General features: G+C 44.4%; 1 protein-coding gene across 1 annotated transcript in view; it reads left to right on the plus strand.

Moving 5' to 3' along the window:
- LOC146203157 (MAM and LDL-receptor class A domain-containing protein 1-like) overlaps positions 1 to 22336 on the plus strand; it is a 138914-nt gene that overhangs the window by 92322 nt on the left and 24256 nt on the right. The window contains exons 44-54 of the mRNA XM_084588544.1: positions 16 to 4256; positions 4662 to 4846; positions 7727 to 7890; positions 9456 to 9708; positions 12069 to 12252; positions 13949 to 14199; positions 18119 to 18225; positions 20300 to 20467; positions 20713 to 20806; positions 20883 to 21038; positions 22153 to 22269. Coding sequence (XP_084444670.1) covers positions 16 to 4256; positions 4662 to 4846; positions 7727 to 7890; positions 9456 to 9708; positions 12069 to 12252; positions 13949 to 14199; positions 18119 to 18225; positions 20300 to 20467; positions 20713 to 20806; positions 20883 to 21038; positions 22153 to 22269 — 5920 coding nt within the window. The remainder of the gene's footprint in view (positions 1 to 15; positions 4257 to 4661; positions 4847 to 7726; positions 7891 to 9455; positions 9709 to 12068; positions 12253 to 13948; positions 14200 to 18118; positions 18226 to 20299; positions 20468 to 20712; positions 20807 to 20882; positions 21039 to 22152; positions 22270 to 22336) is intronic.

Here is a 22336-nt window from a genome sequence, read left to right on the forward strand (position 1 = left end):
CCTTTTGTTTCGCAGATAGGGCCAGATGTAGACCACACGTTCAGTGAGTCTTTCGGCACCTACGCGGCCATCGGCAGCAATGCCACTTCTGTTGACATCCCAGCGCTTCTTGTTTCACCCATTTTGCCTGACTGCAGCAACCTATGCTTCAGCTTTTGGTCTTATCACATCGGGACGCTGCCACACATGCTGAACCTCTTTGTCAGGACGGAGCTCGGAGATGATGCGATTGAATATTCATCTACTACTGATGTAAACGCCAGATGGACGAAGGCGGAAGCTAACATTTCAACCTCTGCTGCAGAATGCCGCATCGGCTTCAGCATGACATTTCCTCCATTCCAAATTTCCGTCCTCGCTTTAGACGACTTAGTCGTTTCTGGGGGACCGTGCGAACATTTAGAGGACGTTAACCACCCCGAATTCAGCTGCGACAACGAGACAAAACACTTCACTCGCGACAGGTTGTGCAATTTCGAAGTCGACTGCTCTGACGGTCAAGACGAGGCAGACTGCGGCACTGCGTGTGACTTCGAAACAAAAAGCACTTGCTACTGGAAAATGACGACTGAGGGCGCTATGTGGTCTTTAGAGCAGCCAAAAAGCAACAGTATAAGGGAGCCAACAGAGGACCATACCACAAGGTCAAAAGAAGGCAGCTTTCTTCGGTTAAAAATTCAACCAGCGCAGGAACATGAGCGCACCGCGAGCTTGATTAGCCCCAGCCTAATTGACGCATCTCCTACCTGCACTCTTGGTTTCTGGTACTATTCCACAGTGCTGCAGCAAACTACAGCTATTAGGGTTGTCTACGGGTTCTTGTCGAAGCTCAAACTCCTGGATACTACTGCTCTTGTGCTAAGAGGTCACAATGGAACTTTTGAACGGAGAAAGTGGAGGTACGCCGCTGCGCGGATAGGGAGAGTCTCTGAGCGTTTTACTGTAAACTTCCTAGGGAATTTGGAATCCTTCGATGAAACATTTCTTATTGACGACCTTAGCTTTTCAGGGTGCGATAGAAAGAGCGTCGCATGGAAACCCACATATTGCCCACCCCATTTTTTCACTTGTACTAACGGAAACTGCATCCCGAAAAGCACAGTCTGTGACTTCAACGACGACTGCGGGGACAGGAGCGATGAAGGACTCAGTCCCAGAGCAAACTGCACGTTGTACCCCGCTCGCTGTGATTTTGAAGGCGGCGTATGCGGCTGGAAAGTACAAAGTCCTGCTTGGCAGCTGCGGTTAACTAGAATTGATGAATTCGGGCTAACTAACGACGACCTCCGGGATCACACGACAAACTCGGTGTATGGCAACTTTCTACGATTCTTATTTGCTGATCGATCGTTTAAAAAAGGAGAATTCTCAAGTCCAGTAGTTAGCGCTGCGGAAAGTTCTCGGTGCTTTTTAAGGTTCTTCTATACCTACCAAACTACGTTTTCCCATCTAGACTACAGGTTGTATAGCATGAATGCTGGAAGCTTGGCTGTATATGTCCGTTTGGATCTCCTCGGGGAGAAACATCTTGTTTGGAAGACATCCCGCGTGTTTGGGCAGCACTACGAAAGGAAAGTAATATCGCTTGAGAACTTCGAAAGTCCCATGCAGGTTGTGATCGAAGCAAGCGCTGGCAAGGACGCGAATGGAGCATGGGCTGTTGATGACATTTCCTTCACAGATGGCTGTACTCTCTCGCCACTCACCATTTTACCTGTGCTCAAGCCAGAAGCAACAACTGAGTCACCTAAACGCATCTGTTCCGCCGAAGAATTTGCTTGTCCGGACCAGTCATGCATTCCGTTAAATAAAGTCTGTGATTTCGTCGAGGACTGTAAAGGTGGCGCTGACGAGTCTACATGCGCCAGTTGTAGTTTTGACAGCAGTACTTGCGGCTGGCAGGATGTAAGCACTGGTAGGTACTCGTGGCGAAGACTCCGCGGGGACAAGGAAAGAAGCGGCCCAAGTAAAGATGTGTCAGGCAAAGGCTTTTTCATGGGCGTAACCATGGGAGAGGGAGTCGCCTTAGATAGCGCTGTTCTTGAATCGGTCCAACACGGAACTTCGGCTGCTTCGTGCTACCTGGAAATGTTCTACTATGCTAACAACGTGCTGCCTGGCGCAGATATTCTTAGGCTAAGCATATTGGAGCGAAACTCATCGTCAGAAACACCTCTGCTAGATTTGCGGTCGTTCGAAATTCAAAAGTGGAAAAAAGTCAACATTGAAATTGGACGTCGAGCTTATGGCGGATGGGCCTTAAAACTCGTTGCCACGCCACCCACATCACAAAGCAGAATTGCTGTAGACAACATCAGTTTGTATGATTGCGGACAATCATCTACTCTTGGTAATGATTGCGAGTCCAAGGGCCAATTTTCTTGCAAAGAACCTCACAACATCTGCTATCAGAAATCTCAGCTTTGTGACTGGAGCCTTGACTGCCCGGATGGCTCAGACGAACTCAACTGCAGTACTTTCCCAGAAAGATGCAACTTTGAGAGCGGCATCTGCGGTTGGACAGGCTTCGTTGACGGTCATTCACCGTGGAGTATTGTTAGTGGCGGCGCCTTGGTTGACGACAATGACGGCCCAAATATCGACCACACTTTTGGTAACGCCTCGGGACATTACCTTTTACTGAAGAAGGACTGGTCCGAAACAAGTCACGCTACCTTAACAAGCGTAGCATTTAAGAGCACCACAACACGCGAGTGTAGGATGCGCTATTGGTATATGATTGCTGATAATGCGACGCTGGAGGTCAACATTATGCCGGAGGCGCGCAACCAGGAGCTTCACAAATTAAAAGAACTAAATGGAAACAATACCATTAGAGAGTGGAAGAAAATTGACCTCGTTTTGTCTTGCCCAGAAGATTTTCACGTCGTTCTCTACGGATTCCCGGGTGGATTCATCGCCATCGATGACGTCTCATTCACACCAAACTGCTTGGTTTCACATTCGTCTGTTGTGCCCACACTTTCACCAGAAGGTACATGCAAGAGCGAGACGGAATTTACTTGCAAGGACAATAGCTGCATATTGAAAGAAATGGTTTGTGATTTCAAATTGGACTGTCCGCTTGGGAGCGACGAATCCCAGTGCCCCTCTTCGTGCAGTTTTGAGCAAGGAGAGTGTGGTTGGAACAGCCCGAATTTACCGGAGTCAACAGTATGGCGTTCAATGACAGCAATGGAAGCTAGAGAACAGGTGAAAAATAGTCCTGCTTTTGACGTAACAAAGAACTCTTCTTCTGGTAGTTATCTATCCTTCTATGTTGCTCACGACGGTGTCAAAATAGAGAGCCCAATAAGGATGTTCAGCCAGGCTTTCCAACAGTCTACTCCAGACTGTAAGATAAACTTCTATTATTGGCTCACTATCCCTGTCATACATGTACGACTGCTGATCGTTACTGACGATTCTGAAGAGATACTGCTGTGGGAGCGGACATCAAAAAAATTGGCTAAATCTTGGATATTCCAGTCTGTCGGTGTTGGGCGCCGGAAGCGTCCCTTCCGTCTCGCGTTTGATATCGACTCTCCTTCAAGTGGGGGCGGGCTCCAATTCTCTTTGGATGAAATTAATTTCGTGGACTGCGGTTACCCCAGGAATGACAAGCTGTCCGGCGACCTTTGCACACAAAAAGGCGCATTCAAGTGCAAAACGCGGAAGTTCTGCATATCTAGCGAAAAGAAATGCGATCTGTACGATGACTGCGGAGACGGTAGCGACGAAGAAGACTGCGTCAACCAGAGAGTGACCTTTGATGACGAAAATACTGGCATTCTTAAAGTGGAAAGTCCGAAGAGGGAGGAGACTGAGGGTTCGTTGCACATCCAACGCGGAAAGTCTCCATTCCGAAAAGACGATGACACGGGACCGCTTTTTGATCACACAACCTTCAATAATTCAGGGGCCTACATTCAGTTTGGTGGAGCCTATCATGGGTTTAATAAAATTGCCAGGTTGTCTTCTTTGAACCTCTTAAGCGGCAGCTGCCATGTCACATTTCACTCATACATGTTCGGTAGGCAGGTGAATTCGTTGAGCATCTACTTGCGTTATTTCAAGAACAGCAACGACGCAAAAGAAGTCTGGCATCAAGAGGGCCCAACAGGAGACTTCTGGCAGCGCCACAGTGTTGATGTGTCTGGCACCAGGTACCGACAGCTCTTGTTTACTGTGCGCTCTGGGAAAGGACCTAAGGACGTCATCGCTCTTGACGACATAAGCTTCAGCCAAGAATGTAGGTTCGTACTCTTGATTATCTATATGTTATTTCAGGAATCCAGAACCGTAACCTGAGATAAAAAGGAATTAAACGCCGAAACGGAGCAGTCCTTACTTCAGTATCCCTTATAGGAAAGCCCAACAGGCGTCCTGACTTGGAAAAATGTTAGCCTTTGATTGTGGTCCCTTGCAGCAAGAATAAAGGGCTTAGTGCTTTTGTTTTGCTGCGCAGTGCACCCCTTTTCTGATGCCTAGTAGGAACAATGCTTTTTATTGATACGACGTGCTTCTGCCTGCAAAATGTACCTTTTTTTTTTGTTCTTGAGGGGATTTCAAATGATTGCATGTATGTCAGTGTTACGTCTATGCCACTTATTTGTTCCTGTGCACCTGTCCTTTACCCTGATGAGCCTTTACGTTTGAAGGTTTTCGACTAAAGATCTTCCTGACGACCCGAGTGCCAGCAGCGCATCGACACCTTCCTCTTCGAGTCCTGGCCGATGTGATCAGCAGCAATTTACCTGCACATCAGACGGGCAATGCATCTCTTCAGACCATGTGTGTGATTTCCGCAAGGACTGCACGGACGGCAGTGACGAAAATAACTGCGGTGAGTGCACTTTCTCCACTGCAGCTCTAGATCATGAGTATACAGCAGACGCCAAAATAATGAGAATGGCACCACAACAGAGTTATTAGAAGGGGCTTTGGAAGGGGCGGAAATAGATCCGGCGCCATGGATTGCTGTCCAAAGCGTGTGGTAGGGCGCAAGGGAAATTCAAGAGGCAGGTAGCGAAAATGGTTATGCTGATTGTAGTAGAGCTATTTAGAGAATGCGATATTCGCCTTGCATCATTAACATTGGTAGCCGTTCTGCCCCTGTATCATGGGCGGAGTGATATGCATATAGCACGTGCCTAGGAGGCTGGTCTCCTCTTGAGAATTTCGGCTTTAGCTTGCTTGATGAATAGTGTCAACGTAATCTGCAACGCGAGCGGCCTGCCTTTTCTTTACAATTTGACAATGTAAAATGCAGGATGTGGAACGTCGCCCGCTTTTTTTCACGAACCGCAGTGGCATATGACCGCTGTGTTTTGGTTTAGGCATAGTGTAAGGACCGTGATGAGACCCGTATGCCCCTTGAAACCACGCTCAGAAAAACGGCATTGCAAAGCGCCGAGCAGCCGCTTTCGAAAGTAAGCTTTGGAGAGAGGCTACTGCTTTCGTTTGATTCCGGCTCACGGCAATTACTTCTGCTTTGTGAGGTGAAGATGATGTGTGGTCTTGCGAGAAAGGGAGCACATTAACGACTCTGAAGTCGTATGGGAGAATCCATTTCACAAGCTGGACTTTGAATAGTGAAAAACATTCCTCCATAGAGAAGGCTATGGCCTGCAATCGGAGGGATGCCATGGTGCGGTCACTCTGTAGGCATGTGTACAAAACTATTCGATAGGTTCACACGGAAGCTTTCTGATCTGCAGTATAAGGTCAAAACACCCCTAATAGCTAATGGAGCTGCGAGTGGATTTAGAAAGAAACGACATGGAATTAGAACTTGAAGGCCGGCTAGACGATATGGTTTCTCAGGATTCATTACTCACAGAGCACTCACAGAAAGGACACAGGTCTAACGTCAGTCCCGTGTCTTTTTTTTTTTTTTTTTGTCAGTTTTCGTCTCGCGAATTGCGCTATAATGAAACATGGAACGAGGTGAACACAACAAAGAGTAAACAGGAAAGTCGGTGAGTCCTTCGAGTACTTTTAAAATAAAAGGGCCTATTCGCTGCGCAAGCAAAAACATTGGGCTTGTGAAATCTGTTGGAAGAAATAAAAACACAAAGAAAAATTCATATTGCGTGCAGACAGCTACAAGCGCAGCCAGTTTAGCGAGCGCGACATGTTTTTGTTCAAGTAACACACACATTACTTTCACAAAAACACTGTCGGAAAGAAATATATCTTGAAGACAGTGCAAAGAGAACCACTATTATGTTCGGCAGACTTTGTATTCTAGCCTGGCGGTTAGACGCGGGAAGACATAAATATTAAGAGAACTTGAGCAACGCCAACAATGGTCAAGCTGTTGGCAACCAATCCTACGTTTCGAACAGTCGACGGTGCTCTCGCTACTGTTCTTTAAGACCTGCGTGCGTGACTGTGGAATGTAAGGCCTGCCACAAACTCGAGACATATCGCAGGAGGCACCCATCCTTTCTGTAAGAAAGCTTCTAACATTTTTTTTTTCACCACTGCTACTCACTTTCCCACGTTCCCATAGAGAATAGCTTTGCGAGCGTTGCAGTACCTTAAAACATCAGAAGAATTCCGCTCTTCCTCATCACATTTTTATAGCGATGGGAAAACTGACTTGCGTGAGGATGGCTTCAAACCTCATGGATGGATGTCCTTGCTTCGCCTTCATGCTAAAGTGCTGTCAGCGTTGGCCTTGCTCAGGAAAGTGTGTGCCTTTGACACCGAAAGCTCTCGAGAAAGATCAGCGTCTTTTAGGCGTCTGGAACGGCATTATGTGCTTTTGGCACCCTGGCTTTCGCGGTGGTTTGTGAACGTGCCTTTCATTCGGTGTAGTCTTTGTTGTCCTTGATGCACTCGGTATGTTTATGTTTCTAGTGCTTTAGAACACATTCACTAGCACCGAGTATATTCTTTGTACAAATACTGGTGAACACCATCAAACTTCAGCAGCTCTCCGAAGGACGAGAGCTTCGCAAGCCAGCTACTGGTGAATCACTGCTCTAGCTACGGCCGCTTCTGCACTTCCTTTGCGCTGCGCGTGACTTGATGCGGGAGAGAGCTACTCTCTTGTACATCGTGCGCACGAACTCCATCTACACGCCAGCATGGCTGCGGTATGCAATATGTCACCGCCCCTATGTGCGTCAGTGGTGCAGTCCTGGTTGATGAGAACTATTTCCTTTTAACGTGACCACATGTCTGTGATGAGTCTGAGATGCTCCCATATGCGACCTGGGGAGAATAGACATTCCATTGAACGTCTCTGGGATTGTGTACTCCGAAGGGTTGCGAAATCAGCAGTTGATAGAGACACATACTTCAAGGTTTCAGAAGACACTGGCCTTATGGGACAACAGTAGACACAGATTAATTGAAATACGTTTCTTAGGCAGAGCAATTTCCAACAGGATAATTTTAGGCTGGCTTTGCTTGTGCATAAACACCATCACTGCAACTATGTTTGCTCATCGATTGGCGTATTAGCCTGGTAGCAATTGTTCATCATATACATACATCCATCGTTATCTAGACGAGTGTGTTTGGGAGTTTGAAATCATGTCTGCAAGGTCGTATTTTAACAATATGAAACACATGTGTTTGTATATATCTCTCTACATATGCACACACCCAAGAAATGCATCAAGCTGGAGTAGACATTTAAAAGTCTTTTTGTTGTGCCTAAGCGTAATCAAACTAATTGTGTTTTACTAATTGCGCTTTCCAATGGCTCTAGTGCAACCAAAGTGTGCCTTCGAGAACGGCAGTCTATGTGGGTGGGCTGTAACAAGAAACTCCTCTCTACTCGTTCCTTCTTCCGGCACCACACGGTTCACGACGTACTCGCTGGAAAATGAGTTCGGATGGAAACTGATTCAAGCCAATGACCAGACTGACAGGGTAAGCATATATCGATAGTGCCCTTGTTTTGCGCGTGCTACTTTATTAGATACAGAAGCATACCCTTGCGGAAATCATGCAAATAACCTTTGCTTCTCAAAGTGCTTTCGGTCGTCTTGTACTCAATCACAGAAATTTCAACGCCGATTTAGTCTTCTCAGGCCATTGACTTAATCAGTTACTCTGAGTAATTATCTGTGAACATTGCCTGTGGAAACTATTTCGTGCGCCATTAGGTTTGTCGCACATTAGGCCCAAGCACTTGGGGGTGTTAGAAGGACGGCAGTGCATCATACGTTTCGGGAAAGTACTACTACGCGCTTCGTCGCAGGGTTTCTAAATAGCGCAACTGTCAGCCATTCGTTTGTTTGTATCAGTGATGTCGTTGATCCGGATAGTTTTCCGAAACCTTTGAGAAATATTGATGTCTTTCACTGAGGAAGATGAGCGTTTGGTGATAAGAAAGAATAAAAAAAAATTACAAGAGACTTTAGCGACTAAAGCAGTGAAAGGCGAAAGCCTGAGTGCCGCATTCTGCTATGCAACTAGCAATAATTAGTAATTAATGAACTAGGCATCAGTTACTTAATTAAACATTAAGTAAGTAATTATTTTTTTCATTATTTATTATTCAATAATCAAACATTGAATTATTTACTAGTTATTAATTATTTAAATAATTAATTGCTAATTAGTAACTTGGCATTGATTGGCATATAGCCATAAAGGCACACATTCGCGCATACTGTGGTGGTGCTCAGTGATTGGTCGAGACCTCGATGACGTCATCTCGCCTCGACCAATCAGAGCCACTGCAAAAGCGGATCACATTTTGTCCACGACAGTATGAGCCATTAAAGGTTTTCGCCTTAAAATCACATCTTTTAACGTTCCTGGTGCCTGGTGTTTATTGTTGCTTCAGGGGGTCCTGAAATACTAAAATAAAGATGGAGGAGAAGGAAGAAAAAACGTTATTGAGACGCAGTATTAAGCGTCGAGAATGTCCTGGGCTAGAGGCACCAAAATATTGAAGGATTTATTTTCTTAGTTATACTTTTTTTTTAGGCCACTGTGCCTGTCTAGTCTACCAGATATCCCAGATACGTTAAGCGAATATTAAAAAGATACCAAGGCACAAAATGTTTAGGGCAACGTAAATCATATTGTTGACTGCTGTATGTAGTAGTTGAATCCAATTGAAACGAGACAGCTGCAGGCACCGTACTAGTGCGAAGAACTTGTGACATGGTGTATATTTAGTCGCTGCCGCTGTGTTCCGTGAAGCCTGCAAACTGATTTCGTTCGTAGTGCGCGCCTACCAAATGTGCAAATATTACATCATTTCTCCCTATATGTTACTACTGTTACTACTGTTCGAAAGTATGTATATAAAAATCAAACAAAATAGGCACTCGCGAACTGAACAGTGCCCGAACACGAGGCCCAGCGACAGGTACTTGCAGCGCCAGGTGTTTATTTTTTTTTTCGTTGCTATTTCTCGCCAATGGAGAGCTCATTGGCGCATTACCGAAGGAGTGAGCACCGATACATTCCATGATTTGCAGGCAAACCGTGCACTTCGGCCCCAGATCGACCATTCAGAGGGCACGCAGCGCGGCTGGTACGCCCTGGCCAACTCGGCGTACGGTGGCATGGCTGACGCGAGTCTCCTGTACTCGTTGCGGCCGCTGTCCCGCACGGCGGGCGGCTGCCGGCTTCAGGCGTGGTACTACTGCAGCGACGACTGTACGCTGCAACTACTGCTCTACACAGCCGCAGAAGGCCCAGTCCAAGAGAGGCCGCTGTGGACCGCTTTCCGTGAGGACATCCACACTCCATACTGGTCAAGAAATCTAACGACGCGCGTTTTACGAAAGATGTACGACAATCATAGGGCGCTCATGAAGTGGACGGGGCTTTTTATGATTGGTTGCTTTGGGACGATCCGTTTAATGGCGCATGCGCAAGAATAACCTGAATTGTGGTGTTGAGCATAGTGTACACCAAGAAGCACTGGCGTTAGTGGCACGCTGCTTGCTGAGCTTAGTGTTCGCAGCAATATGAAACTGAGTGCAGGACTTGGTTGGTGATGGACGAGCAGGGAGAATGTAGACGTTACTGATCACAGCAGAGGCGGTACACAGTACAATTTGCATGTTAGTACCCCTGACTATTCACGTGCAGTCGCAATGTGCATCAAGTCTATCTTACTTGGACGGCACTTTTAATTGTGAGGAGACAGTGGGCTATTATAAGATGCTCCGATGAGCACATTAATGATTCGTAATTTTCTAAGGTTCCGATGCGTAGAAAAATCAGGCTGTTAAGGTTTTTCCTGCACTGGAGCGCCTTTTAGACAAAGCCAGAAAACTACAATCGCCCAGAGAGGTAATCTTCGTATATATTGATGGTCACGGTTCACAATACGTTCATATATGTCATAAGTATGTTCGTAAACAATTTCGCGTTTAAAAATTGCGCATGCCCAAAATATCTGGGCATGGTAGAGCAATGATTAGTTTAGTATAGTTTATGAGGTTTAACGTCCCAAAGCGACTCGGGCTATGAGAGGCGCGATAGTGGAGGGTTCTAAAAATTTCAAAAAACTGGGGTTCTTTGATGCGCACTGACATCGCACAGCACACGAGCGCTTTGCTTTTCGCCTCCTGCGAGAAGCGGCCGCAGTCGCAACCGCGGAATTCGATCCCGCACCCTTGGAAACAGTAGCCGAGTGCTCTAACCACTGCACCACCGCAGCGGCGCTGTAGTGCATTAAGTAATTTATGTCCAAAATCTCCAAATTCAGATAGTAGTCTGTAGGTAATCCATGCATGTTAAACGGAATACCACGCACTGACCCCTCCTCTATCACCAAAAATGTGTAAATACTGCCTTAAATGAGATTTAAGCAACTCATTTTTAAGATACGTCACGGGAACGAAAACGAGCTATATCTTTTTAGCCTGCTTAGGGGAAAAATTCAAGGTTATTAAAATGCGTGGTACTCAACGTTTTTGTTTGGCTACATACATAATGAAATGGGACAACCTTATCAATAACTTAGGCTGATTGATATTTGCGTCTGAGGAAGCTCGAATCGTCAGAGTAGCGAGCATTGACAGAAAATGGAGCAACATGAAAAAACAATTTAGGAAGTGTAAACGGATGAAAAAGTTAAGAAAAAAAAAGGCATTCGAAAACGTGCAGAATCCGCCAGGAGAGAAGGAAGATAAGCACCACATGCAGGCTCGAGAAAGTTCAAATTTGACCCAGTCATCCGGTGCATTTGAATATCTACTGGGCTGATTGTGGAAAATAACGGTACGAGGAAATACCAAACGGTACCAACCATGCTGCCGAGTTTGCTACGACAGTGGAGCCACGGCTGCAGCGGTGAGACTGTGGCTCGTTCAGTCTACGAAGCTTGTGGTCGGTTATGAGCCATGGATAAGTCGAGTGATTCTCGGGGCTCTAATTTACGCACGCTTTCGGCAAAAGCTAGAACTTAAACCAAAACAGTGAAGTGTGTAGTCCACATGGTGGAGGCAGCCTAACATGAAACGCAGGTCGATACCTCTAGTAGTGGTGCAGGAGCGGCCGACTGTAACTTAAAGGCATTTTACGGCACCTTTTTCCTTGTGTATCTACGTCTGTATACAGTTAGTTGGGCAGACTCGCTTCGCTCGACCTTCAGATTCAACAAATACTACAGAAGCTATTATAGTGCCATCAGGTTGGAATAATAGTCTTGTTACGCAGCTCGTAACCGCTTTGGACGCTGTAACTTCCAGATTTGTAATAATTCCATGCTTTAGTATCCACTTGAGTTAGTTGAAAAGTTAGGCAGTCAAAGTTTTTTGCATGAAGTTTGAAACGACTACTTTGCTTTCAAGGCTATTTTTGCGCAAGTTAATTCTTTAGCGCAAATAAAAAAAAGTGCAAGTCCGTGTACTTAATGAAACCTGCAAGGACTCGATATAAGATATTATGTGTCAAGATGCTTAAGTAGGGCTCGACAGCGTGGGGCGTTCACGACTTATATTCTGTTAGCAAGCTCAACTAGACCTGCTGTTAAAATTATTGCAAGCAAAATATGCAAAATTCATGAGTATGACTGAGTATGTTTTCTTTCGCGGGCTAAATCTTGTGGTTTGGTTTGGAATGTGCTTTCCTGCTAGGTGGGAGTCCGAAAGAGTGGACTCTAGTCCAAGTGCCCATCGGCATCATACGAGGAGCCCGTCTGGCTTGGCGTGCTCAGAGGGGTTACAACCAGCAGGCTGTTCAAGCTCTCGACGACCTCGAGTTCCTCTCTTGTGAGCCGCCGCCACTTGGAAACGCCACCTGCCCGCCAGACAAGTTCAGGTATCTCATTTTCCCTGCCCTTGTATTCAGTATTCATTGCCCCCTCCCCCCCCCCCCTCCCTAGAAATAAACCAGAATACTTAACGACATCCTACTTTGGAGTTATACAAAGCAATACATGCAATTGCTCGTCGCACTGGATTCTGTTTTAAAATGTCGGTGGATAATAAGAGAGGATTCAGCTAGTGCGTTTTGAGGGAGCTATTTCGGTTTGCCATTTGATCGATCGGTGAATGAAGAAAGCCAAGGCAAAACTTAAGCAACAGAAGGATTATGTGACTCTTTGTGAGTGTTTTATTTTGTAATTATTTCAGTTTGCCCTTTATTGTTACAAATACGAAGGCACCTAAATGTCCTCCTTGTAGTTTGTGTACGACATAGGGAAAATACCCGTATTATAAAAATGACCAGCCAATTAACGTTGGAATAGTTACTTGTGTACGCCGCAGTTTGGGGTATTGCTCGTATTTGCGTTTTATTTACGCTCTCAGCTGTGAAAAGTGATAATACGTCACGCAACTTTTTGCGTGCGTTAATAATAGAAGGCTGCTTTATGCGCGTTCATGACATGGCCTTTATGGTTGGTTCTATGCAAAATTCAATACCAAGGAATCTGTGGTGTCGTGGTGTAGCGATTATTCGATAATTGATATGGGGTGAATGCACTCGTTATATACGTACGTGCGCGCACGTGCGTTTGATAGGGCGCGCGCACGTGCAAAGCTGGTGTGACATATTGTGGCTTCGATCGAAAGGTAAAAATGAACCACAAATAATTGTATTTACATCTCCAGAATTTTTGGACTTATTTTCAGAAAGAGGTTTTCAACGTACATTTTCAAATATTATATGATTTGATCAAAATAGCTCTTTGGGTCAATTGGTTCATACTTAGCACATAAAAAGACCAGCGCAAAAAAACGGGGACTAAGGAACTGTTCGTTCGTGTCGTTTTGTGTTTCTTTGTTCCCGTTTTTTGGGCTGGTCTTTTTATGTGCCATCATATGATTTTACGATAGCAATTGAGATGTAGCAGAGCTTCCCTCACCGGGCTTCTAGTTTTGTGGCTATTCGCTTTCAAAACGCGTGCCTCATTGGTTTCTTTATGGCAGTGACTTATGGGTTGTGAACGCAGGACAAAATTTAGAAGCAAACTTTTGCTACGCAGCGGAAACTGTGACCATTTCTATAAACATCTTAAAACGTATTTTACAATATTCCACAGGTGCCTCACAATTTTTCCTCAAAACACAGCCCATCCGTCTCTCGTGGCAGCCTTAACTATTCTCCGCGACCGCAGGAACACCTTTAAAAAGTAAATATTTTCCACGCATCGTAAGTTTGCACCATTCCCAACAACGTGTGCATAGCGCTACCTTACAATATCCCGCAGTTATTTCACCATTAAAAGGTACCCCAGAATCTTGGACCTGGGATTCTATTAGTAGGTAGGAAAAAAAAACATAAGTAAAGAAAAAAATCCTCTACGAGAAATGCGGACTTGGAACGGCAGTTATTAGCATCTCCTACAGGTATAGTACAGAGAAATTCGGGCTTTCTATTTGCATCTTAAATGTAATCTATACTTCATAACTTTAAAACTAATTTATTTTCTAAATAACGCAGAGCTTTTCTTTACACGTTCGTGCTTAAAGTTGACATAATGCAATGGCGTGTGCCCTACATTTTATTGAAGGTGTGCCCTGGACAATTGGTGTATAGAAAGAAGTCAGCTTTGTGACCAAACGAGAGACTGTCAAGATGGGAGCGATGAGACCACCGCGGCTTGTTCCTCAGTCAGAAGCCTCTGCTTTTTTGAAGACGCTCACTGCGAGGACTGGACGAATGATGCAAGGCACGGCCTTCACTTGCGCTGGACACGCAAGGTTGCTGGTGAAGCGGACGCTAATCTACCTTTGACCGATCACACCACGTCAACCGGCCAAGGTATGAAGGACACTTTTGCTGAAATATAATGAGCATGTAAAATTATATGTGTGCATTTTACGTGCTGCTGAAAGAGTGCGCCTATAGGCTCTAGAGTTTTCTTGAATATATTGACCGCTATTTTAAATGCACTATCAAGCATATCTAACTGTGTAAACAGTTTGTCAATGACGCCGTCATGATTTTATTTCGTAATCTTATTACTCTAACGACTTGAAGCGAGAGCGTAGAAACGGCGCAAGATGCAGCTCGATTCTTACTGACTTACTTTGACTTTGAAATTTTGCTGGATATTCCTACTTGAAGCGACTCGTTCATGAAGGCTGGCTGTCTCCACATTGCGTGTAGAACAAGGTTTCGGTGTTTCCCTCGTAAAGCTTAAACCATGCTCACCATGGCGTCCGGCGTAATTACTGGCGAGGGACATTAGGCGCGCCGACGGGCATTGCTGAATGCATCCCCTTGGCTTTCGTCTCCCGTGTGCGTACACAGGTTGATGACACTGCGGGCGCAGCGACTCCCTCCACACGAAATGGCGCCTGAGGTCATCGGCCGAGTACACTGTACCATTGCTAAAAAAAAAAAAAAAAAAGGAACCTCTCGTATGCTCCTAGTGCAACCGGAAAACACGCTTTCAATGACGCGTTCGGTGTAACAAGGTCTGAAAGCGATACACGAACGTGGGTTGGACAAAGATAAGACATTTTTTTTGGTTGCGCCAAGCACTGGGGTCATTGCAGCTTCTGCAGCATCCGCATTGTGCGCTGCTGTGGAAAAAAAAAAAAGAAAAGAATGGATACCTTAGTGCTCCCTACTTATTATCGGATGAGTGACGCAGGCCAATGCTGGCCTTTTAGTCGGTCTCGGAAAGGAAATGGATTTTACCAACTACAGCGCGAATCGGGCCGTGACTCTATACGGCTGAAGTAGAAGGGCTTACAACATTAAAATTCAGATCAAAGTTTCTGAAATCCAGGGGTACATGAATAAGTGCAGATGACTGCAAGGAGAACGGAATATGAAATACGAAAGGGACGATTCGAAGACACGAGGATCAGGCTAAAGAAAAAAAGGATTTTTGGAAATTTTAACAATGTAATATAGCTCGATTATAGAACATCCTACATGGGGATGCAGATATTCATGTGACCAGGCCCAAACGCATCAGCACCGAAGAAACGGGCAATCTAAACGGAAAAGTCCAAGCCGAACTGCTGAAGCGAACTTTTCAAAACGTTATCCTGTGTTGAGCATATTCTCGGAACAGCCCGAGGAGAGACCGGAAATGCTGTAAGCCGATTACCGCGCAGGACTGGAATTGGCAGCTCGTTAAGGAATTGAGCTCTGTACTTCTTTCTTCACTTATTTTTACTGTCAAAAAGGATCGATTAAATTGGTACGGGAGCGTTGTTAATGACAGAAAAATAAAGAGGCAAGATAGGACAACATTGCTATGTCTCACCACGTTATTTTTACTGTCAAAAAGGATCGATTAAATTGGTGCGGGAGCGTTGTTAATGACAGAAAAATAAAGAGGCAAGATAGGACAACATTGCTATGTCTCACCACGTCCCACGTACAGTAACGAAATAGCCGAGAAAAGTGAAGGAAACCGTAATTTTTTCTTTTTATTTTAATAGAGATATGGGGCTAGTCAGCGATAGTCGCAGATAATGTCCGAGTTCATTATTAATCGGCTACAACTGCAAGCACATCAGACTATAATTAGTGCGTCCGGTAATGAACCGGCGAATGCTTCACGAAATTTTATAAATGAAATCCACCTCCAACCCGATAAACCACATTGTGGGAGATTTTTTGAAATGCGTAAATTCCGGCTTTCAGTGATTCTGTTAGGCAATATAATACCGACGAGGTAAATAATTTGTTTCTACTTCGTCACAGAAGTTCGCAAAAGCTTAGATGAAAGGACGTTCTTCATTGCAGCTTTGATACCACCTGCGAATCCCACACTGCGAGCACATACCTCTACGCATGACTGTCTTTGACATCATCGGGAGTTTTCTTACTGAAAGGTTTCGGTAAATTTTATTTTAACGTGCGTCGCCTCTGCACTTCTTGCGATGTGAAGGAATCTTATTTAAAAAGAGACGCTTCAGTGACTGGAACAACAGGGCCGGCTTGCACGATAAAGTCCGAGCTAAGTCCAGACTTAAATGGTGTCTTTAGAAAGACCAAGCTTATTTAAGACGGCTCGTGTTCCGAACGTCGAACGCTTCGGGTTCATGTTCACCAGAGTGGCTTCCCAGAACGGCCTCAGCAACCACTTGGGGCATTTTTCCTCGTAACACAATCTTAAGCCGCAAAAAGCAATGGCACGGATTTTACACAACGCAAAATTGACCGAATGTGTACATCTTACAGCAAGGGCAGTGCTAGCGCATCCCTGTATTTCCCTAATTTCTCTACTTAGACACCTGGCGTCCTTGTGTCTTAACCGAGACAGCACTAGAGTCGTAATCATACAAGCGACTTATTCAAGTCAGGACTGAAGCCCAGTCTTGACTCCAGTCTTAAGCGGCCATGCTAGTGGCCTATTCTTTAGACTCCAGTTAAGTCTGGACTTAGCTAAGACAGTCTTAAGATTGTTTTGTGCAAGCGGGCCCAGGATGATTGTAATCATCATAACTTAGCGGCGCGCTTCACTGCACTTGCACGTATGCATGGGTAAAGAACGAACAAAACTGTTTATATTAGCATAAAAATAAGACGGCTCTCTAGAATCGCTTGTCGACATTGCGATCGCATTACTCAACAAATGGTTGTCTTTGTTTTTGGCTGAGGAGACATTTGTTTTGATTTGGTATTTTCTGCGATCTGTGATCGCCATTACGCCCACCGTATCATGGCTGCTACTACCGTAAGAATATAAATAAAAGCGAGTGTGCCCGCTTATTCGAAAATTCTTAAATAGGTATACTGAGCGGAATTGGTAATGCAACCGTCGTTAAGTTACGCACATTGAACACCAAGTTCCCCATTGTGACGCAAACGATGAGGTTCATATAAAGATCAGCTGTCTGTTATGACCCCCCCCCCCCCCCCCCCAAAGAAAAAAAAAACGCTTTCTAACTTGAGCAGCTTGAAGTCATATGTGCATTTTACTGTGTCATATGTGGCAAAGTGTTGCGAAGAGTGGCTCTCGAAGAGAAAGATTGAAAGGCGCTCTGTAGGCAGCTTACGAGTGGTGGAAAAAATAAGCGGCGAATTCAGTGCCTGATAACTGAGATAGCTAAATAGGCCTAGTTTGTGTAAGTGGTAATGCAACCGTTGTTAAATTATGCGCCTTGAACACCAAGCTTCCAGTTGCGGCACAGAAGATGGGATTCGCAAAGTAGAAGTGTCTTGCGTATCTGTACGTATGTCGTTCGTTCACTCTTGTTTGCTGTAATCGCTGTCGTTTTATCAACAGAATTCTACAAGAAGCGGTATATTAGACATTCGAATGAAGAAAAAAGGTTGTTCACCACTGGAGTAGTTACGCTTAAACCACCGAGAAGCTAATTTATTAGATTTATTAGCTCATAGAGCAAATTTTATTCGAAGGCCTTGCGCATAAATTTTCGGTACGTATGTGTCCTGCTTTGAACGGCTGAAAAATCGTTGATCGAACGAAAGTAGTGGGACATGCTTAAGTAACCGCGGCGAGCTTTGGGCTTTATACGCGAATTTAGAATTCTAGAAGAAATGCGATGTTATAATTTTTAAACTGCATAGAAATGTCCTTTATGGTTAGTGCTTTTGGATACACTTGTGTAACAACATCCTTTTTAGAGCTGTCGGCGCTTTCAATACGTGTATTTTGGTCCTATTTAGTAGCACGTTCCCCACACATCTCGTACTCCTACTGAGAATTTATTCCTGACGCACTCGAGTTTTGCTGTGTGGCATCTTCTAGGTGCCTACATGGCTGTGTACAGACCTTGGGCTGGAACCACGGGCGTCATCACCTCGGGGAGATTGCAGTCCTACGTCATACGCACAAATCCGAAGCTTGCCTGTCACGTAAGCATCAAATCAGTCGGGCTGTGCTCACTTGATTATATCACCGCGTTTTTCTGACCATTTTTATAAGCGGTATCACCTTGATTTTACACCACTCTGTTAGAAATTAAGAATGATTGGAGCATTTAGGGGAGATATTTCTTATTTCGCTCAATTGCGGGAATGCAACCTTAACAGCTTCTTGAAAATAGAGTTTATAAAAATGATATTCAGCTATTTTTCAGCAGTGATCTGAAACAGAAGTACATATATATATATATATATATATATATATATATATATATATATATATATATATATATATATATATATATATATATATATATATATATAATCTGGCATGACAAAATCAGTCATTTGGCGAGTGACACTTGTGTGACTTGTGAGAAGTACTAACGTCGGTATGCTGTCATTTACAATTGCGCTTGTAAAAATAAGCCTCGTGTACGTGCTGTAACTGTTGAAACGCACCAATTACAGTACTGGCGTGTGCTGAAATTGTTACTGAGATCCCTTGAGAAATTGATTTAATCGAGAGTTCCTGATAAATTGCATTTATATTTATAAACAGCGTCTTCTACATTTAGTGTTACAAAAGCAACACGAAAGACCGCAAATGAAAAAAAAAAAGATTAATGTTACTGTTGAATTCATATATGGTTTGTCAACTCTAATGCTCACATGGCGCCTGTGATTAAGTCCTTATTGCGTCCGTACGTCCTCGGCTGTTCAGGTTCCTTTGTGCCTTTATGTTTTATATTGCAAGGGACGTACGTATATTATTTCACATTTGTAGTGCATGTGCTCGTTTAGCAATATTACTTCTTCTGACGTTTGCTATATGTTCTCTTTGTTTGGAATTCTGTTTGTAGTTGTTCTGCTTTTTGGTGACCATGCCACTACAAGTAGCTTATTCTCTGCTCAGATTTTTGAAGATAAGAGTCTTGACAACCTGCTTTTGTTTACCAACACCCTCATTCTAAGACGAACGACAAGAGTTGGAATGACAGAAGAGGCTTTATCGATAAGTAGAAAGAAGTGGCTAGCGCTGCTACTGTAGACGACGACCTGTCCTCTAATGCCCGCGTAAAGATAAAAGGGGAGAGGAACCGATAAATAATCATAATGTGTTTTGAAATTATGGTGGAATCGGAAAGGTCCTGCCTCATACTGGAGGAATAGAGCGCTGATACAGCGGAGAAACAATTATTATAGTTTCAATTTGCCATTAAAATTTCACAAACGAAGTTCAAACGGTGTTCTGAGATGAAACTTTACTACTATCGCCTATATAACACCGCGACCATGTCTCGGTAACACATCAACGCAATGCGGCGCAACAGAAGACGAGGGCACAAGAACAGAAAAGAACGCCACTATCGTTTTTATGACCCTGTGTCTTCGTCTTCTGTTGTGCTACCGCGTTTTGAAGCTGCAAACCAACAAGCCCAAAAACCGACGCTATCGATTAAACAGTATGCTTTGTTGAGCTCTACGTTTTTTTTTTTTTTCGTTTCACAACTTGACGTCCTATTTTATTATGTTTTGTGGTTTCCTAATGCAGCTATCGATGAAAAGCGACTCATTTTTCGCATCAAAGATACATTGCTTTGCATTGTTGCTAGCGATACAGCTGCGCTATTTACGATTTCTCATTCTATAAGCTTGCCACGGTCCACTGAAACTGCCGCCGTCGAAACGTACTACGTCGCTGTGCCATAACACATTTTCGTGATGTTACAAAGTAGAGCTAAACTGTCTAATTACTGCCATCGGCTGGCATCATGTTACCTTTTGCCTCCTGAATTTCGCTCACGTTCACTAATCGGAATTTTCAGCACCGAGATACATAGAAACGAGAGGATAATTTGATAAAACGATTCCCAGTAAAATTTTCCTATGCTGTTTCTAATGAAACCGTTCCGGGATCTGACTTTCTGGACACTGGGCTCCTGTCCGACTTTTCAAGTTGGCAAAGATTAAAACCACGTCTGGTTACCTAAGGCCGTTCATAGTTGCCTAACATATCTGTTCATAAAATTTATTTTTGTTGTACTGCCTCTTCTCCCTTAAGGTGCGCTTCTGGTACAATGTTCCTAAACGAGGCGTTTCATTAGAAGTATATCGCCAAACAAGCCTTGCAGAGGGTGGACTGTCTCTTGCATGGACTGTGCCAGCCACAGGACCTAACTACTGGAATCGCGCGGACATCGATTTCGGCACACCGGAAGAGATTTTCAGGGTAAGCCGTTTTCAACCAATGCATGAATAAACTTCTCTGATCTGAAAAAAGTGTACTTTTTATGTATCAGGTACGATGAAGGAGGGGAGAAGGAACTGTCGATGGAGAGTTAGAGCGGATGCCGTTACAGATACTTAGTTTTTTTTTTTTCTATTCTACGTCACAAAATAATGAGGAAACAAAGACAAGAGGGATAAGCCACTAGGAATTGTACAGAACTTACTGTTTTGACCTGTCCTACCTAGGTCGTCATTCAAGCGGTGTTCACTAACAACGAAGCCCGAAAAGGGGCCGCCATTGATGACATCACTATGACAGATGGTTGTCGCAGAACAGACCGTAAGTTTAAGTTTATTCTCCACCCCTCCAGTGCATGTCTATAACTCCGCAATGATTGAAATTTTCTGCATGACAGGCGAGCTGCCCGGAAAAGACACCAAAAATGAAACAACCCCTAGCGGACAATGTGGTCCCGAGTGGCTACAGTGCAACGATGGCGGCTGCTACTTGCCTTCACAGCGATGCAATTTCATATTTGACTGCAAGGATGGCACAGACGAAGCGGACTGCGGTAGGTACAAATTGCGCTATCGGGGCAGATCGACAAGCCTGAAAAATACGGCCATCACAAAACGTCCAGATAAATGCCTGCTTTGATAAAATGCGCTTGGCCGTCAGCAACACGCGCAGTTTAGCAGGTTATCCTGTCGGTGAGCGTATTGCGCGCTTGGTTCTGAAAGCAAGCCATGGTTGAAAATTCCTTAAATATGTGTCGCTGTAACATTTATACATACCGTCCCTGTTTCCGGGCAAACCACATTTTCTTCGTAAGGAGCATGCTTTATTAAGACCCCGTACTGAGTTTTTCGAAAGAATAACGATGCACATTTGACTTTCTGAAAGCGTTTCCTGCATGGTTCGGAGCTATAAGCGGCTATAATCAGACTTAAATATGTTCTTCAGCCTGTCATTGCTCTCTGCTCTATTAACTGTTTATGGTTTATGGGGTTTAATGTCCCAAAGTAACTCAGGCCATGAGGGACGCTGTAGCGTAGGACTCCGGAAACTGACCAGCTGGGGTTCCTTAATGTGCAGCGATGTCGCACAGCACAAGGGTGCCTTGCTTTTCGCCTTCATCGAAAAGCGGCCGCCGTGGAAGGGATTCGATCCCGCATCCTTGGGTCCCGCAGTAGAGCGCCCTAACTACTGAGCCACAGAGGAAGGACTGCTTTATTATTTAAAAACAGGCTATTGTCATTAGCATTTTTCCTTCCCTTGTGCACTTCGTTAAACTCTCGTAAATTGGGTATAATACACATTTGTTTAAGAAAATCTCACGATACTTCGAGCACTGCTGATAACGCTGAATTTGTTTCCGTTTGCACTATGTGTGTCTTAGTAAAAAGCTAGAGATGTATCACCTCCCCCCCCCCCCCCCCCACTCTCTCTCTCAGTCCCCCATAAAAAATATAGGTTCTGTGTGTTCTGGTTTTGTCTTGTTCTTCCTTGGATAAAGCTGAGCTATTCTGTCAAATCTCCGTTTCACGAGATCGCCAACACAGGCTTGGAAATTGGAATAAATTATTTATGCCTTCTAATAATTTCGATCTTTTTAGCTACGTTTGCAGTGTTGAAGTGTTGTTTGTAAGAATGAAATTATAAGGTCTGAAAATAATCGTCTGCAGGTACGAGCTGCGACTTCGAGAAGGACTTCTGTGGCTGGTACAGCTCTCTCTCTGTGGAAGAGAGGTGGTACAGAACTATTGGAGACCCCGGAGACCACACATTCGGAACTGCTAAGGGTAAGATGTACTGAAGCCGTTATTGGTGTATCATTGCGTTCATGTTCTCGTGATGAACGTTCATTTA

The sequence above is a fragment of the Amblyomma maculatum genome, chromosome 1 (genome assembly GCF_055883805.1).
Source record: "Amblyomma maculatum isolate TAMU_Amacu chromosome 1, ASM5588380v1, whole genome shotgun sequence".
NCBI lineage: Eukaryota > Metazoa > Arthropoda > Arachnida > Ixodida > Ixodidae > Amblyomma > Amblyomma maculatum.